The sequence below is a fragment of the Halichoeres trimaculatus genome, unplaced genomic scaffold (genome assembly GCF_033239565.1).
Source record: "Halichoeres trimaculatus isolate MK-OKI-2021-1 unplaced genomic scaffold, fHalTri1.1 fHalTri1_scaffold_21, whole genome shotgun sequence".
Taxonomy (NCBI): domain Eukaryota; kingdom Metazoa; phylum Chordata; class Actinopteri; order Labriformes; family Labridae; genus Halichoeres; species Halichoeres trimaculatus.
Genome location: NW_027437199.1, coordinates 7587244 through 7605485, shown reverse-complemented (window position 1 = coordinate 7605485; position 18242 = coordinate 7587244). Strand labels below are relative to the sequence as shown.

General features: G+C 40.3%; 1 protein-coding gene across 12 annotated transcripts in view; it reads left to right on the top strand.

Moving 5' to 3' along the window:
* Positions 1-1918: 1918 nt before the first annotated feature.
* The window catches only part of LOC141810394 (filamin-C-like), a 45510-nt gene continuing 29186 nt past the window's right edge, over positions 1919-18242 (top strand). For 4 of the 12 annotated variants that reach the window (XM_074697905.1, XM_074697904.1, XM_074697894.1 and 1 more), the window contains exon 1: positions 1927-2845. In XM_074697905.1, the coding sequence (XP_074554006.1) occupies positions 2464-2845 (382 nt within the window). In that variant the 5' untranslated portion in view covers positions 1927-2463. Of the gene's footprint in view, positions 2846-18242 lie in introns of all 12 variants that reach the window. The other 8 variants (XM_074697898.1, XM_074697896.1, XM_074697897.1 and 5 more) reach the window with 4 other exon arrangements.

Sequence of the window (18242 nt, the reverse complement as noted above, 5' to 3'; positions counted from 1 at the left end):
ACAATAAGTTCTGTTTATTTAATGCAAGATTTATATCATGTCACATCAAGTTTATATCACGTAACTTTTTGTTAAGTTATTTTCATGTTAACTTGCCTCTATGAAAGTTTACATTCATGTCCCATGATGTTTATGTTTTGTTACCTTAATGTTATATTTATCACACCATGTTTTCATAAGTTTATGAAACGTTTGATTTTTGAAACATTAAGTTTATATCATGTTTCTGTTACATTACATTCATGTAATGCTAAGTTTTTGTTACATTATGTTATGTTTATGTGACTTTAAGTTCATACAACATAACATTACAAAGTTACTCTTCGTTTATAAAAATGTTGTTCTAATGTCCTGTGATATCACATAAGATACCTTTATGTTATGATTTTTTACCATATTTATTTTACGTTATGTTTATGTAAAGTCATGTTTATGTTATGTCAGGTTTGTGTGAGGTGTTGTTTTGTACATAACTTTTTTTAAAACATATAAATTTCTAAGTTGCGTACTGTTTTGCTAAATTTTGCTGCGTTATGTTACATCACATTGTATGACATGGTTTGTTACATGTCTTCATGTAATATATCATATAGTGTTATTTTCATAACATAACATTACAATGTGTTTTTTGTATTTTTTTTTTACCTCATATATGTCATATCATGTTACTTCATTAAATGTTAAAACAGTATTTTTTTTTCATTTAGGACGAAAATGTTTGCCAAACATTTAGACTTGGTTCTTAACAAACAAATGTAAAATACTGACGTCAGAGTTCATGTCAGTTTACCGACCCAATCTGTTTAATCTCAAACGTAGTTCAGTCCCTATGTGTTCCTCTGGAGCACTGGACGGCCTATAAAAAAACCCTCTGTATTTAAACCCTGTGAGAGCATGAAGCCCCTCGTCACAACTTTAATTTTAGTTTGTCTCTATTATTACCCACAGATCTGTTGTTTTTACCCCCATGATGACCGAAACGTGAGAGTGACGTGCAGAAGAGGAAGATGGTTCACATAGTTTCATCGTGAGTGAGAGTGAGTTTGTAACCCTGGATGTTTTTTATAGTAAGAGTGTGAACATGGCTACTTAGAAGAGAGGTACAGATTTTCTGACCACTCTACATCCTTATTAAGACTGAGTGAGGCCTTAAAACTCCTCCTGTTTGTAGTTATTAAGATCTTAAATCCTGATGACATCATACCTATGTGTTCGATTGAATAGAAATATATGCTTTACAGGAAAAAACAACCAGGGACACCTTTGAGGCATGAAAACTTTGGTGCAGATCAAATTTTTTTTTTTTTTTAAATCTTTTTAATCTAATTTAATTTTTTAGATACTTGTTTAGATTTGTCAAAAGAAAATGTCAAAATTTAATTAAAAAATACAGTTCCCCAAATGTCCACTAGAGGCTGTTCCCAAAAGTGAGTCAGTCCCTTTAGTGCCCCAAACTAAATCATCTTCGTCATTAAAATGGTAGTCTACAGAACAGTTAAAGACATTTAATTTATTTTAAGAAGTTTCTTAACAGTTGTCAAAAACTTCTCACAGCACTTTTTCAAATTTTGTTTCCTTATCCAAACTTTTTTCCCACTGAAGATCCAGAATTTTTCATCTAAAATTGAAATCAATCATTTTAACAAGTCATTTGACATCGATTTAAGGCAACAGGAACATTTCTCACTAAAATAAGTCTTTACTGACTTGGAATTAATTGTAAAATGTTACTCCATTTTTGGGGGAATACCTTTCAAGTTGACCCAGTGATGTGATTGGCTGCTTTCATTTGACGTCATGTTTTCTCTTTACACCACTTAATGAGCACCTTTTTACAAACGGGCCCCTGGTGTCCCACCCCGGTTTAGACCCTCTAAAAATACCCAGAGGTGTCACTGTGCCTGTAGAGCCCCGGGTCCTGGTGTGGGGGGGATCCGGCCTGACCCCGCCCCCCTGCCCTGACACCACCCAATCAGCTGTGTCCTCCATATCTCTACGGGCTCAGAGGATGCCCGGGCTGTCGTTGTATATGGTCACGGTGGGGGCATTCCTGGGAGTCCAGCGCAGTGACGCCGAGCTCTTTAAACCTCAGACCCACTTCTCCTCCACCCGCAGTCCCGACTCCTTCCAGGCCTCCACCCCGCCGCCTGCGCCTCTTGGCCCGGACACAGGAGTCAGTCCGTCCGGAGGAAGAAAAAAAAAAAACTTCTTTTCTCTACTTTTCCTTTCTTTTCCTACAACTCAGCTCCCCTTTAGACTTGACTCCACAGGAGCTTATGAAACTTTCGGGACAGGACTAACTGACCCTGGATCTGCTCTGACACCCGGGCTCAATCTCTGGTGAAGTGTGTCACTCCCCGCCGGCCTGGCACTGCCCCTCCGCTCCGCTTCTATTCTTCTTTTCTCTTTTTTTCAGCTTTTTCTTCTCTCCCACCCCGCTTTGAGCTATAAAAGGGGGGCACCATGATGAGCAGCAGCAGCTACTTGGAGCCGCAGCAGCTGCCGCCGCAGTTCTTCCAGAGCAGCGCGGAACTCGGGGAGGAGGAGGAGGAGATGCCGGCTACCGAGAAGGACCTGGCCGAGGACGCTCCGTGGAAGAAGATCCAGCAGAACACGTTCACGCGATGGTGCAACGAGCACCTGAAGTGCCTCAACAAGCGCATAAATGACCTACAGAAGGACCTGAGTGACGGACTGAAGCTGATCGGGCTGCTGGAGGTGCTGAGCCAGAAGAAGATGTACCGAAAGTACCACTCCAGACCAAACTTCAGACAGATGAAGCTGGAGAACGTTTCTGTGGCGCTGGAGTTCCTGGAGAGGGAGCACATCAAACTGGTTTCTATAGGTGAGTCTGACAGAAACACACTGAGTTCACGCGCTTTGGTTGGAGAGATTTTACGCACACTTTACGCAAAACAGAAGGTGTTTCAGTTAACTGCGTGTGAAGGTTGAGTGAAGTGCTAAGAGTTAAGGCTGCAAACGTGATGAGTGAGGTAAAGTATTTCTTAGGAGCCTAATAAGGCTTAGCCATAGACCTGGTTGCAGGTTGTCCACATGCTGAAGTGTCCTTGGGCAAAACATTTAACTCCAACAGCCCCAGCGTTTTGCCATCATATGAATGGGATTGATGGACTCTACATATCAGCTCCTGCCATCAGTGCATGGATGTGGTATGCATGAATAAATGTGACCTGACAAGCAAGTGCTTTGGTTGGTAACTACTTACCTGACCATTTATGAATATCATGAATTTGTGAAACAGCAGAAATGAGTTTGAAGCAGATTTGGACAAAGAAAAAGTCCAAGAGGAGTTCATTAAAAGTCACAGTTCTCTGTCACCACCATGTTTCTGTCAAAGTTAATCCATCCAAACTTATTTCATTTTGAAATATTTATCCTTCAAACATAAACAGAAGAGCAAAAAACGTAAAATTTATTGACCGGACTCCTTTGAGTAACTGATACAGTGAAACCGGAGAATGGACGATGGTAAATATCGTAAAAGCCAGACAGTAAAATACTGATGAAGCAGACAGTATGAATCATTTCACCATGATATTTAAGAGGAAAGACACATTGGAAAAAAAAATATTGCATTAATGTTGCGTCAAACTCAAACATTGTATAAGATAGGTGATTGGATGTAATATGTTACATAAAGGGGGACAAAATCAGCTCTAAATACCTTTTCTGAATAGAAGATGCACTTAACACTTTATGACCTACCATACCAACTCTGCCAGAGCATATCTTTACATTTTTCCATGCTGTATCCCAAACTTTCAGAAAATGTAGATGTAGGTTCAGACTGACTAAAAATGTGTTACAATTGAAATAAACTATAAAAAAATAAAAATATGACACATTTTTTTGAAGTACAGAAATGCCATGGCTGTATCCCTCAAAAATGTAAACGTAAAAAAGGTGACGACGTGTATTCACTGTAGGAAGTGATGTGAACCACACGGTTTCTACAAACAGAAGGAAGGAAACAGAACTCTGGGACTTGTTAAAAATGCGATATGAAAGTGTAACTCCCCAGATTTTATTTGAGAAAAGAATGATCAATCTTTCTTATCTGGTTTTAAATCTACCTCCAGTCGAAACTTCCCCTTCACCCAGCGTCCACATATGTGGACATCACAATTTTGCCTCCCAGACCCATGATACTTCACTTTTTAAAACTTTGACCTCTTAGCCACATTTAGAGACACTGCCCACATCATCTTTTGATGATATCACAACATTACACCCAGTATAGAGAAAAAGAAACCCAACATATTAAAATACAGTAACAGTACTAGCAAACAACTAATAGAGAACTCATAACCCAAAAAAACTTCCTGTACAAAGACCAAGTTTAGTTATTAAACTTATTAGGTTGGATTTAAAGTAAGCTGGCATGACGACCGTTATTCAGACAGGATTCTGATGTTGTTCTCAGGTGCATTTGCAATATCTAATCTGAAATATTCTAGAAACCTCAACCATTTCAGGCTTTCTGAGGACAGAAAGATTCTCCTGATTAACATTTCACTCAATCACAATTTGAGGATCGATCCATGTTCAGTGCTGCAGTGATTCAAACATCCTCAGTGCCTGTTAACTAAGGCTACGTACCAGTTTTCAGGATGCATCCTTTGAAGGATGCAGACAGGGGAGGATGTGTCTCATAGTGTTTCTTGATACTGAAACGAGACAACCTGGTTCCCATCATCCTTGTAGCCTAGTTTCAGGTAGCTAGCAGGCTTGTGAGCTGACAAAACTCATCTTTTGTAACTTCATGTCATAACTTACTGACAATTTGTGGCTTGAGTCCTCATATCTTTTTCTTGTTTGATGGAACTGAAACCAACTCTGACATTTACTTCTAAACTGTCGAAGCCTGCCTTCATTTTATAATCGGAAGTCTTGGGATGTTCACCTGATATATCCATAATGACCCTGAGAAAAGATGGACATATGTCGAGACAAATTTCATGTGGCGCTTAGATGCAGTCAGTCTGAAAACATGTCCTTCACATGATGCTGCCCCTGAATACAGACACAGATATTAATTTTGTGATTGTTTTTTGAATACTTTAGGGAGTTGCTGTTTAGATGTAATGAGGAGATAGATGGAAAAAGACAAGATGTTTGCAGTCAAGAGTAGAGGATGACATGGCGCACAGGCAACAAAGAATACAGCCTCTGTACATGGGGCACATGCAAAAGTTCAACCATCTGGTTCCCGAGAAGATACGCTAAGATCAATGAACATGTGGAGCACTCTTGTTGACACCTGTGCAGTGACGCTCATTCTGATACATGAAGCAGGAAGTGAAGCTGATGATGTTTGAACTGTGCTCGCAGAGACGCTGACCTGTAGCTTCCTCTGAGCTGTGATCTGGTTTCACCTCCGTGGTGTGAACAGACGTCATGTTCCTCCTCCCCTCTCGATCCTCTGACTCCAAACAGACTGACAGGCTTAGCTTCAGGAGTGCACAGAAACATAAAGGAGGAAAAATAACAGTTGAAAAACAGACTAAATATCTGTAGGGAGAGTTTCCTGTTGTTTGGAGTGTAAATACTTTGTGGTTGTAATGATAGAAACAGACTGAGAGTGAAAATGACAAGGATCCAAAAACATGAGATCTGTGAGTGTGAGTCGATGAGGTGACGTTTTCACATTAATGTATCAAACTACAACGCAAACTTTCCTCATGTTTTCCACTGTCTGGGCTCTGACTGTGTGTCTGCAGGGGGGGTTCAGGTGGGGGGTGGTGTGGGGGTGTTTGAGGTGATTGATAGAGCACAGCTGATCCTGCTCTCAGTCCTCCAACAGCTGCTGAAAATAGACAGAGAGTCGGAGAGGAAAGCAGGAAGAGATCCACTTCAGACTTCGGACTGAGACTCAGAGCAGCAGAGACGGTGTTCAGAGACCTGAGGGACAGAAATTATGGTCAATATCACACCAGGGATCCACACTGATGAGAAAACAGATTTTTAGTCATTTTCATGTTTGCTTTCTGAAAAGACAAACTCAGGATATTGACATGGGCTGGTGAATGAACAAGTTTGCATAGATATGATAAGAATAAAAGTGATAAAAGAGGCAGTGTTGCACTTTTTGCTGCAAAACCAGCTGAGGCTTATGGGTATTGTAGTCTATAATGTGCATCATACACATTATACACTACAATATAATTATGCAGCAACCTCTGGTATTAGAAAGTGAAGCAAATACTAAAGTCCTGAAATTGCAGTTCCCATGTTGTCCACTAGGGGCGGACTCCAAAAGTGAGTCAGTCCCCATAGAACCTTATGTTAAAATGTCCAACTTTACAGCATAAATAAACATGTTTACATCCCAGTACAGTGATAGTTTTGCTCTACATCGCTCATCTTTCAGCCTCTTTGAGAGACAGATGAGTGAGCTCTTTAGCCAAGTGGCTAGGCTATATCTTCTTTGCCTGGTTTTAGATCAGCAGGAAGCTAGTTAGAGTCAAAATTCAAATACAGAACTACATTTTTCCCCTCTCAGTCTTAGTCTTAAGACACACTTAAGCAAAGTTTTAGGTTACTAAAAAAAGCCATTTTCTAAAATACCTTTCGAAGCGAACTGATCAAAGTTGTTGCGTGGATTGCAAAAAACAAAAGTTTTGATTAACTCTATTGCACTTGTGCACGGCGGTTAATTTGCATCTGCTTGGAAGTCCTCGGTCTTGTGACTCCAGCTCCTGCAATGTGCCGGACCGAACACGCAGCAAATGTGAGTTGACGGATGAGAGTCATGCACCTTGCAAAAAATATACAACATTGTGGAGTTGGATGGTAGATACATCCCAAAACACAAACAACGCTGACTCAAGTAGACTCTAAATATTTAGGTTTCATCTATCTCTCAGGTTTCTCTTTGGAGTTAAATGCAACAAACCGAGGACACACTCTCACCACACAGTGGCTTGGCATGTTTGTAGAACTGTTTCCAAGTTGTGGTGTGGTGAGAGAAGTATACAGTATGAAAACACTCTAGTGTTGACAGGATTTTTTCTTACCAAAGGTGCTCATATATCTGTATGGAACCATCGAGGGCCTGCGTGTATGTGTGTATACATGTGAGGGTCATTATTCCGTAAAGATTTAAAGAGCCCAGAAAGGGAAAGCTTCAACTTTCAGGAGTATGTCAAGAACACATAAAAGTGTGTGCAGGAAACAGAATGAATGAGTGTGTTCCTCTGTATGAAATCTCTCCCTCTCTGACTCTGTGTAATGGTTTCCATGTGTTGAGGCAGTCAGCTCGCAAGAATGTCCAGCTGAAGCCAGGACCCCCACACTTACACACACTCTACTCACACTCTGACACACACACACACACACACACACACACATAGTGTGTTTGGAGCCATGTGGTGTTTGTGGCTCTGTTTGGATCATATTCATGTTTTATTTACTCTTTCAGGCCCACTTCTTTCATTAACCTCTCACAACCTGTCATTAACTTCATATGAAGATATGTCGATGGAAAAAATTCAGAGCACTGATTTGATCTTTATTGATTTATTGATGTTTGATTACGATGGAAAATTTCAGAAATCAGCTCGCAGATGCACGTATCAGAGCATTTGTAGCTCATGGCTAACACGTGTCCTCCTCTGAACTCCTCATAAAGGCAGAATAAAACTGGAAATAATGAGGCACTCATTTAGGGTCATTACGGTAACTGGTAAAACACACAGATTTGTTTCTAATTTAAACAGATTTGGTTGCTTTTTTGAAGATTTTCCACAGATTTAAGCTAGAGGATGATATGACCACCATCATCATCATCATCATCATCATCATCATCATCATCATATAAATCTTCAGCTTTATAGAAGGTAGTGATGTCATAAAGTGCTTAAGTTTTGCAGAATAAACACATTACACACATCAGCTGCTTCTGGTGTCAGACTGAGTTCACATCATGTGATCAAAACACTTAAAAGTAACCACCAAAACCACATCATGCCATCAGAACCCCAAACTTGAGCCCTGACTGAAACCAGGTCTAACAGCAAGACTCCAGCTCCTCTGTGGTTTCTGTTTTTCATAATGTGTGGTTGTTTTTAACTCAGACTAATTAGCGAGTTTTTCTCTCTAACTGCTGCCTGTGGACCAGCAGGAGGATCTCCAGACCAGCCCCTCCATCCTGTGAGCTCATGTTACCTGCAGGAGGACCCATGTGGCTTTGAGGACTTTAAAACACACCTCCTGTTCGTTCTCATTAGACACAGCAGAACAAACATCCTGCTCACATTCTCTGTAATAGCACCAGAAACTTTCAGTTTGCTGGTAAAACACAAAAACATCCTGTTGGTGTAAACTTGTTGGCACATTATCAAGGACCACCTGTTCATATATTAAATTAAACCACCAATTAACTTCGAGCACAGTCGTTATATTTCGCTTAAGTCCTTTTCTGTGAAGGAATGCATCATCTGTGTACGTGTTGATCTACATTTAAGCTAGGTTGTATTTTACCCTCATCAGATTATGAGTGCAAAGGACATTACGTATGAAGTGACTGTTTTTACAAGGTTTTTCTGACTGGAAAGAATATGCAAAGATGTGATGCCAAGGGTGCAATGCATCCTGGGACATGTAGGCAATCACTCCAATTGCAGAAAAACTTGGTTTCTTCTGTCAGTAGAGAAAGAATAGCTCTGATGGGAGTCTACATTAGCATCTGTTATTGGTGCAGTTAACATGATATCAGGACTCAGACCATACCACAGGAGAGGCAGACTCTGTGTGGCAGCAGGTCAGAGAGGTCAAAGGTCAGGTTCATGGTGGATGAAGTCAGCTTTCACATGGCGACAGTCGTCTGCAGATAAAAACAGGACTAGTGCAAGTACCACTCAAAAGCAGCGCTGAGGGTTAATTTCCTCTGTGCATTCGTCCAGTGAGAGTTGCAGAGTGTATTTCTGTAAAGTTTGTGAAACAGATAAAGGGAAGCCCTGTCCTCAGCTTATGGGTTGATGATTTAATAATTAAAGAGATAAACTCGGGATAATTAGATGATGAGTAGATGTGTCTCTGTGGGAGAGTAAACCAGCTGATGTCGAGGCTGCAGCGACTGTTTGACTCTAAACCTCATCCAAACAGCCAAGTTTGAACAAGATCTGAAGAAGCGATAAAAATTCCTCTTGTATCAGAACACAGCTCACTAACAGGCCTGGTGGATGCCAGTTATTGGACACTGCGTTTGTCCAAATCCAATGAGTTCCTCTGAAAACATTTCTATGTCTTGGAAGTGCTTCTTCCTATTAAATAAGACCAAACATCTGGTTCTACTTCAGATTTTTGTTTTCTAAATAATTAGTGGTGGTGAAACTCAATGCGAGCCCTTGATGTGACAGTGATGTCGTGTAATTGATGGTTGGAGCTGTTGACCGACTGTGACTCTGCGGAGGTGTCAAAGGGCTGATTTCAGGAAACAGTCGCTCCATCTGTTGCTGCTGTCAGCTGCTTCACACACACTGACACTAACACACACACATACACCACACCACACCACACCACACCATACACACTTTGGCTCTGTATGTCAACTCCTAACAGTGGGACCCTGAGTCCAAGAAAGTTGGGGCCTTGCTTGAAATGTTGCCAAAAACAAACATATACCAAATGTTGAAACTGAAATATTTACCAGATTTCCAGAAAAAATGCTCTTTCTAAATTTTGTTCCCTTTACTAAAAAAATTGCTGATTCTTTAACCTTCTTGTAAACAACAAAAATGTATGCTTCTGCTGGTATGTTAGCTTGCGTTTTAGTGGCTTTTATCAGCACATTATATATTTTATAAACAAAGAATTAAGTGGTCTTTCTCATCTTTGGAGCAGAGATTGTGATGTCCATGATTTCCACAAAGAGTGTTGAATTTTAATGGGTCACACCATTTTTTTCAGAGGACAGGACAGTATAAAGATCAGGAAACAGAGCGACAGTGGGGAATGACATGTAGGAAACAGGCCACAGGCTGGCCTCAAACCCTGGTGAACCTCATGGGGCGCAACCTAGACCATGATTGATTTGGTGATTTCCAGAGTCTTGTCTGTTTTTAACACAGTGCTGCCTGAGGGCTCCAAGATGATGGCTGTCTGGTATTGGTTTTTAGCCTTGTCCTTTTTGGACAAAAACTTCTTCAGATCTTTTAATGATGTTGTGTTCTGTAGGCGATAAAAATCCCCAAATTCTTGGCAATGTTACGCTCTGGAGCATTTCTTCTGGAGGTGTTGAACAGTTTGCTTACACAGTCTTTCACAGTGTTGAACCTCTTCCGAGAATCTCAGCCTTTCTGTCATACTTTTTCCAAAACCCCAGTGAACGGTTAATCTCCAGATATTGACTCCATCTTAAACAACATCTTTCCTATACTCATATGTGAGTGTGCGGTTAAAGAATGTAAACCAGACGTGCATCCAGGTTTAGTTCTGACGCTGGAAAAAGTGACCAAACAATCCCAACTCTGTCCACTAACAAACTTTTTCCAGAGCTTTCTGTTGTCCTTAGTTGTCCAAAAGGCCTGAGGGAGGGGGAATGCTGCTGAAGTCACACCTGCAGTGAGCACACGTGGTCCTATATTTCCATTACTTTGTATTTCCATTAATGCAGTGCTAAATGATGAGCCAGTTAATAAATGGAGTTTAATCCAGGACTATTGTGTGAAATTAAACAAGTTTTCCTGTTTCTATGGATTCAAGGAGTGTCTTCCACATTTCAGATACAGTTAGATTAACTATTATCAAGACTTATGCAGAAATAATTAAATAAATGTAAATAAACACTAAATCCTACATTTCCCATGATGAACCTTGAATAGAAAGCCACCCTGTGTGATAGGGACCAAAGTTTAAAACTCTTCTTCTGACACAAAAAAACCCTTAAATTTGACATCTGCAGCCTCCAAGCCTTAAGGCAATGACATCATTATGACATCACAATGACATCATACATGTTAGCCTCTCCTCTCCAGCCAAAGAAAATTTTATACAATATTTTTTAAAGACTGAAAAGAACATTTCATGGTGTTCTCCTGATATCAACTTAAGTTCTGAGTGTGTGTGTGTGTGTGTGTGTGTGTGTGTGTGTGTGTGTGTGTGTGTGTGTGTGTGTGTGTGTGTGTGTGTGTGTGTGTGTGTGTGCGGCAATCTGCTGACTGTCACACTGCTGCCTCATCGTTAATGCACCAGTTTGAGTCGTAACAACAAACGTTCAGTCTTGTTACTGTCACACACACACACACACACACACACACACACACACACACACACACACACACACACACACACACACACACACACCCAGGCACATCCCTCCCCCATCCTGTCATATGGTCTATCCCGGCCTCGGGGGGGTCAGTAAATGCTCTCTGTGTGTGGGAGTCAGAGGGAGAAACTGTGTGTGTGTGAATGTGTGTGTGACTGTGCATGTGTGTCAGCTGTCCTCACAGTTGGTCTTAAGCATTTCAGGGAACAGCTGGAGACTCAACAGATCCTAGACATGCCGCCACACACACACACAGATACACACACATTTGGCTAATAGGAGGTAGATTTTAGTGACCAACTAGTCGAGACAGATAAGCACATGTGGTGTTCCTCCTGGTTCTCATTAAGGCCCACTTAAAGTTCTTGTTTTTGTCAGATATGCTCAGATTGTTTATCTGAGTGTCTAACAACATCATAGAGAGGAGCTCCGCAAACATGAACCTTTTTCATCAAAGAGGAAAACAGTAACAGCTGTTACTCCACTTCTACAAACAAACCAAACTCCATTCATAAAAATATGAATTTTTTAAAGCAGGTCACAGCTGTCCTGTTCATAGATGCAACTTGTTTGTATGAGTATCAAGTGAGCTTGTTTCTTTGTATGATCAGTTTCAATCTAGATTTGTATCTATGTAACACACAATCGCATGAACAAACACATAAATCACTGCAGAAGAATGTTTTTGTATTAGGTAAAATTTGTGTTTTTTTCAATGGAGTTTGGTGTCTTTAAAGATTTAAGTGTTTCAAGTGGTTTTTTTCAGTATTGTGTCCGTGTGTGTGTGTGACTCTCGAGGTTTTCTGCCTCCAGCTGTTGGCTGGAAATGCACACTTCAGTCCTTTATAGGTCACAGGTGTGTGTGTGTGTGTGTAAGTGTGTGTGTGTCTTTAAATAGCTCAGCGTTTTTGTTAAGTTGAACACTCAGGGTTTCTGGGGATAAACAAAACTACTCGCACATTTATTCAGCTGCTGCCCACCTGCTCTCTCTCTGTATTAGTCTGTGTGTGTGTGTGTGTGTGTGTGTGTGTGTGTGTGTGTGTGTGTGTGTGTGTGTGTGTGTGTGTGTGTGTGTGTGTGTGTGTGTGTGTGTGTGTGTGTGTGTGTGTGTGAAGTCCATAGCATTTAATGGCAGACTGTAAATAAGTTGAGTTACATTTTATTGATACCTAGTATCCCAGACTTCTGAATCTGCAAACTCTGGATATGTTCAGCACTTATTTTTAACCTCATAATATCAAACATCAGCTTTACAACAATAAAGCAAATGAAGAATGACAGAAACAGACTTGGTTCAGTGAAAACAAATGGAAGAAGTTAAAAAAAGAAGGAAAAACAGAAAAGGATGTTAAATCAAATTTGGGACTTTAAGTTTCAGCAGTTTTCTCACAACGTTGAAGTCTAACAAAAATAAAATCATCTGGTGGTTCTGATTCTCTGTGGTTTTTTAACCTTCAGGATTAATCTCCCTCTGTTTGACAGAAATGTTACTGGGCCTTTAGTCTCTACATGTCGAGCAGATACAGAGAGAAATCCTCCCACAGTGACGCTGCCTCCCCGTGCCGCTCTGTGCCTGGTACTGATGAAGAACAGGGACGCCAAGAGTCTCCTCGTCTTCATCACTCTGTCACCAGCACTTAGAGTCTCAGAGAGTCACATGGGCAAGAAACACATAGAGCTACAGACTGGAGAAGAAGAGGATTAAATACACTGGAGATTCATTTTTGGACATTTTGGCCAGTAAAAAATAATTAAAATAAAATAAAATAAAATAATAAATAATAAAAATAAATAAATAAATAAATAAATAATATTAAAAACTAATTACATTTAATGACTTTTTTTTTTTTTTAAGGACCTAAAATTTTTTATGTTTAAATCAGAGATTCTAACTTTCATCTCTGGATTCCAAATATAGACTCACGATTCAGTTAAAAAAGTTTGGAATTCAGACTTTAACCTTAACTTTCAAAGAATTCAGAATTTCAAGATTAAAGCCAGGCTTTGGCGAAAAAAAAAAAAAAAAGTCAAAAGATGTGGCTGTGATTGTGCAATTCCATCTTTGTCTTGTGATATTTTTGTTAAATCAGAAATCAAGAGGAAAATTCGAAATTCTGAGATTTAAGATTATAATCTGAATTTCAACTTTATTTTCTATATTTTTTCCCCTGAAAATTAACACTTTTTTCTCAAAATTCATAAATAAAAGTCTGAATTCCAACTTTTATCAAAGAAAATGGACCTTTTAGTAATAAAGTCTCACTTCAATTTGAGAATTCTGAAAAAAAAAAAAAAGACTTCAAACCAAATATGTAGTTTCAGTTTATTCTATATAGAAGTCATTCCACAGATCAAGACATTTCTGTAACTGATCTTTCAAAGGAGAACCAGCAGGTCTGAGATTTTATGATGAACCTGATCCCCGATAAAGCTCCTGGCTGTGCTCGCTTTGCTCTGATCTGATACAGTCTGAGGTGCTTATCAGTTTGCATGATAGTTATCTCTCAGGGTAAACATCTTAATCCTTAAACTCTGCACAGCTGCACAGTTTATGAGACAGCACTGAGGAACAGTTTTATTTTTACTCCGTGCAGATGTAGAGCAGTCATGTTTGATTTCTGTGAGACTCTTTGAGAGGACCCAGCTTTCAGATAAAACAGTCTTTAGACCCTGAGATGCTCCTGAGGAGAACACTCAGTCATTTTCTTCTTCCTGCAGAGTTCAGGCTGTTCCTCTCTTCCCTGTCTCCCTCCATCACTTCCTCCCTGAATCCTTTCTCCTTTAAATGTCACAGCACAGACTCTGTCTCTGTGCAGACGCTGTGAATCTTTCTGTCAGGGCTCCCTTTGTTTCTCTGCAGATTGTTTGTTTGGCAACCATGGCGACGACGCTCGGCGCTGCTAGCATCAGAGCGAGGCGGGTGTCAGCGAACAGGACGTGTTGTGTTTCAGACAGAGGTGTTGTTGTGAAGCTCTGAGACTGTTTGGAGGAAAACCAGAGTTCGTTAGAGTTTTTATAATTTTTAATCTGCAGGGTATGGTGTCCCTGCAAGGTCAAAAAGTCACACGTTAACATCTGATTAATCATGCAGTGTAAGCAGAAGCTTGTTTCCAATGCAACATTTGTGTTCTTATCTTTAGACAACGGAAATGAATAGAAATGAAGGTGACGGAAATGAGGATGAAAATTGTTGCTGTTTTTTATCAAAATCATTTTTTCTTGTTTTTTGATGGTAAAAACTTGACAAAACGGGAAGCTTACTTGACTTGCGTTAGAGGAGCTTTTTGTCACTGTCACCTCTCCGATGTATGGGATAAACAGGGAAGTGTTTTCATACTTCGGTTTGCCCTTCAATGCTTCATACCATTATCTGTATAACATATGGACATAGCCTTGATGATGTCATCCATTTGTTTCTGATGCAGAGTTTTTAAGACCTTTGTCTAAGGAGATATATTGGAAAAGTCAACCAACTTAGTTGAGTTAGAATGAGCTAAAGTTGCGGAGCTGAGGTTAGACCCAGCTTCTTTGAGGTTCATGCAGTCCCCATTTTCCAGAAAGTTCTCTGTTATCGCCAAGTTGGATTCCCTGATGTCATCAGAGTTAAAGAACTGAGCATTTTTGCTGTAGAAATCTAAAAGCTGTCATCGTTAGAAGTTTAAAGTAACTCTAATGTCAGAAGTTTGAGTTGTAGAAATAGTTCATGCTTTGGTATTTGAGTCTGTGCCTTGCTCTTGGATCTTCAGTCATAGTCTATGTGAAAGTGGAAAACATGACTCCTTGATACTGGAACACAGCTTAACCCTTGTGACCTTTTCCTCCGTGCTTTGTGGAACAAAGCAGGAAAAACTATGAGATCTGAGTTCATGACCTGAACCTGCTTCATGGATCAAATTGACTCCATGCAGACCGACGGAAACTTTAGGGAACAACACGATGTAAAAACTTAAATACCTCTCTCTGACAGGTTGTTGATCAGAAGTGAAAGACTCCACCGAGCTCAAAGACGAAGTACAAAAATGCACGATAAGAACCTGACGTGTTTCTCCGTGTTTGTGTGCAGTAACTCTAGGCGCTATCAGCTCATGTTGCAGCTGATTCAAAGTAGAAAAGAAAAGAGAGCAGAACAAACAAACTGATCAGCTCCTGTTTCCTGGGGAAACATTACTGCGTTGCTCCGAACACATATCCTCCCTCAGAGCGGGATCAGGCTAATCTCTGGACACACAGCTTCCTGACAGAGTGTGCGTGAAATCATATTTTCCCTCTGTGAGCTCATGTGTCTGTTATTCAAAGACACACACACACACACACACACACACACACACACACACACACACACACACACACACACACACACACACACACACACACACACACACACACACACACAAAGGAAACTCATTTTATATAGCACTGATTATGCTTTGCAATGAAGCTGGAGGAGTTGAAGAGTTTGTTGATGATGAACAGCTGATAAAGAGTTCATGTGGTGGTTTATAAGAAGGAGGTCAAAGGTCGGCTGAAGTTCAAACACTGAGTCCTCCCTTTGCTACTCCCCACTCCTGATGGTGTTAAAGATACAGTTCATATTTAAGCTCTTTCTCAAATCCTTATCTAAGAAAATAACCTTCAGAGCACCATTATGGTTAAAACATGAAGGAATTCTTAAAATCAGAGAAATTTTAGGCGTCAGTTTTGAAAGAAAGTGAAAAGAAAAACTTCAAACACTGGAGGCAATTGGAAGGTGGTGGTTCAGTGAAAGTTTCCACGCTCAAATTGCTGCCAGGAGAAGCCTCAGTCTGATTTTTACGACCTTATATGTGACTCAGATTCTGTTTTAGAGATTAACCGCCTGGACAATATTTGTGGATTATTTGTATCAGTGTTTTGAATTTAACGATAGATAATGAACTCAATCAGGACCACTTCTGTCAGAAAGAATTATTTGTACGTTATTAGCTAAATATGGCGGTATGGATCTTTTCTGGGAGCTCCTTGCCTTCTACGTGCCTATGTGCAATGCCAAACAAAGCCTGAGGCGGGGAGAGCACACCTCTTCTATCTTTCATGTCCATACATTAAAAACCAAAGCAGGGAGAGCATCAGTGAACACCACAAGTAATGTATAACACTGATGAAATCAGACACAGCATACAATGAGGAGCTGTAGGTGGAGATATGCAGACATGAGAAGCCAAGGCAGGGAGAGCAGCAGCAAAGACCCTCAGAGGCCAACATTTTGACTCGATGGATGATTTACTTAACTTAGCGCTATTCTTTTGTTGGACTGGAGATGTGTCTTGGTTTGCTGTCATTGCCAACAACTTCTAATTCTGTTTCATCGGGACATCCAAGCACTTATATGAATGGTTAATACAAACATGAACTATGGGATAAAAAACTCACATTTACGGGTGTATTACAGTTTTATTAGTGATTTAGTAATTAGGGATGAATTAGCCAAGATTTCTCGATGAAATGTCCAAACTTTACATTTCTTCATATGATTTTCATTACTGATGTAAAGACACATTGTTTTCAGATATCAATTATTGGTATCAAAAACTCCTTCTAACCCCTCAATGCAAGCTTTTACACCAGCAACGTTTTTTCAATGAGCGAAATTGGGGCTCTTATTTTTTCAGACGGAGGTGGATTTTTCCAAAGTTTCGCTTGAGACAAGTGCACGTGTGACCAATCAAAACGCTCAATTTTGACAAGTCACATACCAAAACATTCAACATTGATTGTGTTTGTGTCCCAGCATCTGTTTTTTTTACAACAAAAGACATAAAGACTACAAAGAAAACGATTACAAAGACATCGTTTGGAAGAGAATAGCTGCGGAAATTGAATATGGCGCCTCCAAATTTTTCGCAATTACATGCCATTTATTCTCGTCCCCATTGGTGTGCAAAGGCCTTAAGCCTGAGAAAAATAAGGGAGCCTTCCTGAATATCAGAAAATCAGCCTTTACCCAGACAGAGTCTGTGAGCAGAGCGGGCAAATTTTAAAGAGCCCAGAGTGAGATTTTTGTTTTCAAGGATGGGAAGGTGGAGCGTGGTGCTGTCCCACTCCAGTTTTGCTCCATTAATGCTCACATCACGAGTTTGCACATGCCCAAAGCTGGCCTGGAACTCGAGTCAGAGTCAGAATATAGTTTTTGGAGCAAGTGTGGATTGGGATGCAATCTTGGTTCAGTGCTGGCAGTAATAAGTTGAGTGGCATGGTGAGACTTTGGGAAGAAATTCTCATTGCTCCAATCCACTCACATGCTCTGTTTTGTTCAAATCATCACATAAATAGGGCTGTTGTTTTTGTGTCCATTTTGACCTCAGCTTTGTGACCTGGTCAGCCTCAGACAGACCATGCAGGGGGAAGTGACAAGTGAGGAGGACAGCAGGAGAGTGGATTAGGATGAGGGAGACTCCTGCCCAAATTGGGAGTGTTGGCAGCTCTGTGCATTGTTAACTTTATCACTACTTCATATTTCTAAGATGTGCAGTCTGGGAACCCATTAACTATTTTATGATGGTGATGCATCCACTGAGAGTAACAGCCAACTTTCAGGCTTCTTGTAAAGATAAAAAAAACACCAAACTCAGACTTTCTTTTTATTATTTAAGTCCTTAAAACGCAAGAATGGAGGTAAATTTGAGGAGCTGCAGTCACTAGATGAGCCCTGATGGGTACCAAATAACAGATACCTTTAGAATTGAATAGAAAACACTTTATTTATCCTCAGGGGGAAATTCAGGAGTCACAGCAGCAATCTAGAAAACAAAAGTAAGAAAGTGTATTGAAAGTGCAAAGAGGTCCAAAAGAAAACAGACAATGACAGCTTGTCCATCATTGTCCAGTTCAGCCAGCCTCCACCTCCACAGGGTCCAGGACTGAGCTTCTTCAGCAGTCTGTTTAGTCTCTGTCTCCTGGATCCTGTCTGCTCACA